Here is a 5,439-nt window from a genome sequence, read left to right as displayed (position 1 = left end):
ACCGTGAGCGGATGCACTTTGATCTCAACAACGGGCCTTTTGACATTGGTATCATGTATTTCTACCACCAGCTAAGTTGTCTGCCCTCATACATGTATTATAGTACTTTTGAGGATATGATCGACATCAACTTTTGGAGGTCGCTCTACTTTCTTTGTCGAACTCTTTGCATCCTCCAAACCAGAAAGAGGTACTACTACAAAGAATATCTACTATGTATCTTGTAATCATTTAGTTCATCTTTCTTTAAGTTTTGGTGTGAATAAGAGCCAACTGTATAAATAACAACATTCTCATAATGTGAGACACAATCCCCTTTTGTGCCAATTGAGTTTAGTCTTATCTCCTTGCTCTCTTGTGTCTATGGTGTGTGAGAGAGAGAAGAGAGAGCTTTATTCTTGGTGCAATTGAGTTTAGTCTTATCTCCTTGCTCTCTTGTGTCTATGGTGTGTGAGAGAGAGAAGAGAGAGCTTCATTCTTGGTGGATGGATCTCTTATGCTTGTGTTTATGAGTGTGGGAGTAGAGAGGAGTGAGTATCCTTGTATGAGGAGAGGCAACCTCATGGTGATAGCTTGAAAGGAGTTTCATGCATGCAGTCCAAGGCTTGACAAAAACGGCGTTTGAATGTAATTTGGAGAAATCGGCTAGAAATATATCAAGCCCTTACAAAAAATGATTCAAATTTAGTAGTTTTTAGTTAAAATACCAGTAAAATGTGCAAATTTAGCCTAGAAAACCGGTTAGTTTATAGGTTTTAAAAATGCTTTTATCGAGCGATGATACAGCCCAGTGGGAAACCCCGGCCCGTATGTTCACATGATGAGCTATTTTAAGGTAATGACCAAGACGTCCCTCATCCAAACAAATCATGTAATTTATAAACTGAAAATTTGAGCTGGGGGCGGAGGAGTGGGACCTAACAGAGGGTGCATTCACCATAATGTCCTTTGCCCTGCGGCATACAAAACCCTCCCTTATAAAATTTTGTTGCTTGGATGGATGTAAGCACCATGAACCATACATGTTACAGTCATCACAAGATACCATGCTGCAAGCAGAACAACTCCACTCCTTTGAGGGAAATGCAGGCCAACGTGAGGAAATCTTAATAACGCAGTTAAAATGCTCTTTCGCACCTTTCAAATGATCCTCCGACTGCCTGCACAGTGATCATAAAGAGCAGCTTGCTTACATACAATAATCACCAAAGCAAGCCATACTTTGCAAAGCAGGTAGAAAGATTGCAAGGGCATTTTGCTGTTACCACTTCTGCTGCCCCCAAATTTTAGAGGGGATGATTCCAATGCGATGAGATGATGGTCAACATTTCGAGTGCTGCTAGTTCCCAGCTGCAGACTACTGCGCTGCTTCACAAGGGGTACTAATGACTGCACAACATCAGTCATTAACGGACGGTAATCCGGCTCTGGCTGCACACACATTGCAGCTACAGCAGCAACCTGTGGAATTGGAATGCAGTTTTATATCATCAAAGCTTCCTCTGATCCGAAGGACACATTACTAGACCCAAGGCGCTGAACCGGTTGACAGTCGGAGGGAATAGGTGGAAGATTAGGAGGAACCGGAGGAGGGGAGGGCGTAGGTGGAGGAGGAGGCGGCGGCGGCGAGGGCAGACGGAGGAGGTAGCTTGATTAATTAATGAATGCCCTTGTATTAGTGAACTAAGTAATAAGGTAAGAGTGAAAGATATGAGTGTAATCAATTTTTTGTATTTATATATATATGATGATGATTATCCAATCTAATCTCGCTAGTGTTTGCTTATGTGCGATTTTTAACCAAACCTCTAGCCACATATGTGTGGCAAAAGATTAGCCTACTCTAGCCACGTGCCAACATCTTTTGCCAACTCTCTTCTCGGAGGGAGGCATGCACTGCTTGAAAAAAACATATTTTTCAACCGATCAAAATAAGGACAACTCTTAAATCTATTCGTTTTTTGTTTCGAAAATTTCTACTATATGCTGGTTGTATAACTAGAATGTATTAATAATCATTCCGTAAAATGAGGGTTACTTAAAGTCTCAGTCGTTTTTTCGAGCACTGCCCCAAGGTGCACACCCACCAACACGACTTGCTGCGCTCCAACAAGGTCCTTAGAAAAAAGTTGCCAGAATGTAGCATTCAGTAACAAGATTCTTATAAAGTCTTCCCTCGGGGAAAAATTACCTGAATCAATTCTTTCATTGAGTATTGTCCCTCCAATGCAGGGTCTACCATCTCGTGTACTTTGTTTCTGTCACTCAAACGTGGCAATGCCTGATGCAAAGACACAATGTTTAGCAACCATTTCATCTCCTTCAGCTTCGAAAAGACAGTGAGTGGACAATTATTTTATCATCATTTGTGTTTAAAAAAGTACTGTCACACATTCCTTGAAAAGGGGGGAAAAAGAAAAGAAAAAGAGGGAGATCTCCAACACTCATTCTCATAGACGAAAGGTCTCCCCTGTCCTATCTCCTCACCAGGCCTGAAACTTGCAACCCTGGCTTAGACTTCTAAATTAGGAAATTGAAGGGCTTAAAGGTACCTTAACCTTAATGTGAAACCTATTACCCATCCTTCCAAAAACTAAGCTCTGAGGTTTGAAAAATTTGAGAGGAGGTTAATTTTAGAAATTCCTAGACTATATTGAAGGTTTGAGTGGAAACGTACCCACGATACTAATACAGCTTGCCCAGTTGGCCGTTTCACGTCCACGGGAGACCGTCCCGTCAAAAGCTCCAACAAGACAATACCAAAGCTGTAGACATCTGACTTGGTGGTCAATAGTCCGGTCAAAGCATACCTGCAAAATGATGATGCCATGGTAGTAGAGCTTAGACCATGATTAGAGTTCAGTTGTGTCCCACATTGACTTAGGAGAATGTGGAGTGACAAGCAACCTACTCTGGAGCAACATATCCCTGTGTGCCCAACACTCGAGTGAAGACCTGACCATTCATCTTGTCAGAACCGAGCTTTGCCAAACCAAAGTCTGCGATTTTTGCATTGTAGTTGTCACTGAGGAGGATATTGCTGGCCTTAAAGTCACGGTGGATTATGGGAGGAGAAACGAATTCATGAAGGTATTCAAGTCCTCGTGCAGCATCCAAGGCGATACGCATTCGGGTGCCCCAGTCCAAAATCTGGTGGTTTCCAGTTGCAGCACCTGCAATGGATCATCATGGGTCGGGTCTGTCTGTCATTTCATCATCCACTACTAGAAATTATGCTTTGCAATTCGATCTAAAGGATGCAGGCCGAGCTCTCATTAATTAGGCCAATTTCCACGCAATGCCAAATCTCCAACAATCGGTTGCAACTCTCAGGATGTTCAACGTGAGAAGACAAAATTCTTGTGTTCGCGAAGTGTGAACACGGGATTTTGGAGCGTTGAGGTCCCAACCGGTTGCCAACTTTGCATCGCGTGGAAATTTGCCCCAGATCAATCAATTGCTTGGGCACCTAATTACATTCACAATGAGCGAGCTTGACTGATCTTCCATGGCTGCAAAACAGGAAATCAAGCATGGCATCCAGAAGAGAGTCTCACCATCAGAGTACAGATGTTCTTGTAGGCTACCATTTGGCATGTACTCATAGACAAGTAACCTGTGGTCTAGATCTGCACAGTAGCCTATCAAGTCAAGTAGATAAGGTGAATGCAATCGGCTCAGCAAGTCTACCTGGATATCAGTGAAAGTAAGGTGTCAGCTTACACACTAGTGCCTCGAAGAAGCATGCAAAAAAGTAAATGCTGAACCCCAGTGGGCACACTCATCACCTGTAAACTGGAAAAAGCACACACAGGCTGTCAACAAAGTCAAGGAAATCAAAGGCCTCATGGAGATATGCAGAGTGCATATAAATCTGTCTGTATACTTAGCTATCAGCAGCCAGTTTGACGTAACCATTGTTGATGAATTTAAATATGAGGTTCCTCAATGATCAGGAAGGCTAATTTGACAGAATTGAATCAAGGGAGGTGCAGCTCTCTTGAGCTACAAACTGTTGCACAGAATGGAAAATATACCAACCTCAACTCGGAACTCACGGTCTACTTGCTTGCCGCCTTCATCCAGTTGCTTGATTGCAGAAAGCCTGCCATCTGGAAGAACACCCCTATACACCGACCCCAAAGCTCCATGAGTCATTAGGTTGGCCGGGCTGAAGTTGTTGGTTGCAAATTGCAATTGCTTGTATGTGAAAACCTGGGCTTCAGTAGAGGAGAAATGCATGGCAGGGAGCATATATTGGGTTGCACTCTTCTGGAAATCTGCATGTAAGGGGTACATATTTTCTTCTTAATTTTCACAATCCTTACACACAAGTAGAGCATTCTATGCAGGCTGCACATTGTAATAATGAAGAGGATTCTTACCTTGGCTGATACCACTTTCTTGGTTGAATGGCTTTCCTTTGGGTTTGCGAATGATGTGAAGATAGTATATGGCTACCGTTAGCATGGAGGACATGGCCAAGGCAGCGATAAGGGCGATAATGACAACAGCAACATTACTGCCAGTCGAAGGCTCAGTAGGTGCTAGCTGCCCTGGGAGGGTGTAGGAAATGGGAGCAGGAGCGTTCGCATCAAATGTGGTGAGCAACATGATATTAAGATTATCTTCACATAGGGGCTGCTATGGTATGCTGAAGTGCTGCATGCATATGAATTACGTGTTGCAAAAGCCCTTACAATGATTGCATAAGCATAGCAAGCAAGCAGCAGTTGTTGTGGGTGGACACAGCGGAGAGAGTGTAATGTCCAGGGCACAGGAGAGACTAGACTTTTGCAGAGTTACTAGAGGCCTTGAGGATTTACGGTGTACACCCATTCACTAAAAGCCCTGGCGAAAAGCGAGGAATGATTGATGACAACTGCAGCTAAGAAACCCACGGGGAGATGGATGGCAGGATCAGTGTGTCGTTTTGTTAGTAGTACGCAGGGCTTGCAGAAGAGCTGGAAAGAGTTCACTTTTTGGTGTGATGATAAGAGGTTGGAAACTTGTATGAGAGAGAGAGAGAGAGAGAGAGAGAGAGACACACACACACCCATACACAGAGAGAGAGAGAGACAGACACACACATACACACACACACCCATACACACAGAGAGAGAGAGAGAGAGAGAGAGAGTAGCGTAGGCTGCATTTTGTTCGCAAGCGTAGGCTCTCTCCTGCTGTGATGAGAGATGAGACGTGGAGGACGACTGCCTCCTGAGTCCTCGCTGCTCGTGATTTGCGGCCGCTGTCGGCAGTACATCATTATCGTATAGTCTTTGTCGTGTGCCCTAACTTCTTCACAGCCCTAGTGTTCGAAAAAAACTATTTTCCCAAAAAATAAAAAACCTTCATCTAAAAATTGTGAAATTATTTATAAAGAAAATTTTCAAATTTTAAAGGTTTTTGGTTCTACAACCCCTCAAAATCTGCAGG

The 5,439-nt window shown here is 43.4% G+C and overlaps 1 protein-coding gene across 1 annotated transcript; it reads right to left on the bottom strand.

Moving 5' to 3' along the window:
* Nucleotides 1–854: 854 nt before the first annotated feature.
* Nucleotides 855–4,747, bottom strand: LOC147623476 (putative serine/threonine-protein kinase PBL7). Its single transcript, XM_086821637.1, has 8 exons — nucleotides 4,386–4,747; nucleotides 4,042–4,280; nucleotides 3,558–3,690; nucleotides 2,912–3,173; nucleotides 2,678–2,810; nucleotides 2,192–2,281; nucleotides 1,266–1,461; nucleotides 855–1,160 (listed from the first exon to the last, which is right to left on the bottom strand). Exons 1-8 carry the CDS (start codon nucleotides 4,612–4,614, stop codon nucleotides 1,141–1,143), a joined length of 1,302 nt encoding a protein of 433 aa, XP_086677763.1. The 5' UTR covers nucleotides 4,615–4,747; the 3' UTR covers nucleotides 855–1,140.
* Nucleotides 4,748–5,439: the final 692 nt, after the last annotated feature.

The sequence above is a fragment of the Cibotium barometz genome, chromosome 27, assembly GCF_041138505.1.
Source record: "Cibotium barometz isolate CiBa-2024 chromosome 27, ASM4113850v1, whole genome shotgun sequence".
Taxonomy (NCBI): domain Eukaryota; kingdom Viridiplantae; phylum Streptophyta; class Polypodiopsida; order Cyatheales; family Cibotiaceae; genus Cibotium; species Cibotium barometz.
The sequence above is the reverse complement of the archived record's forward strand: the minus strand, read 5'-3'. Positions and strand labels throughout refer to the sequence as shown.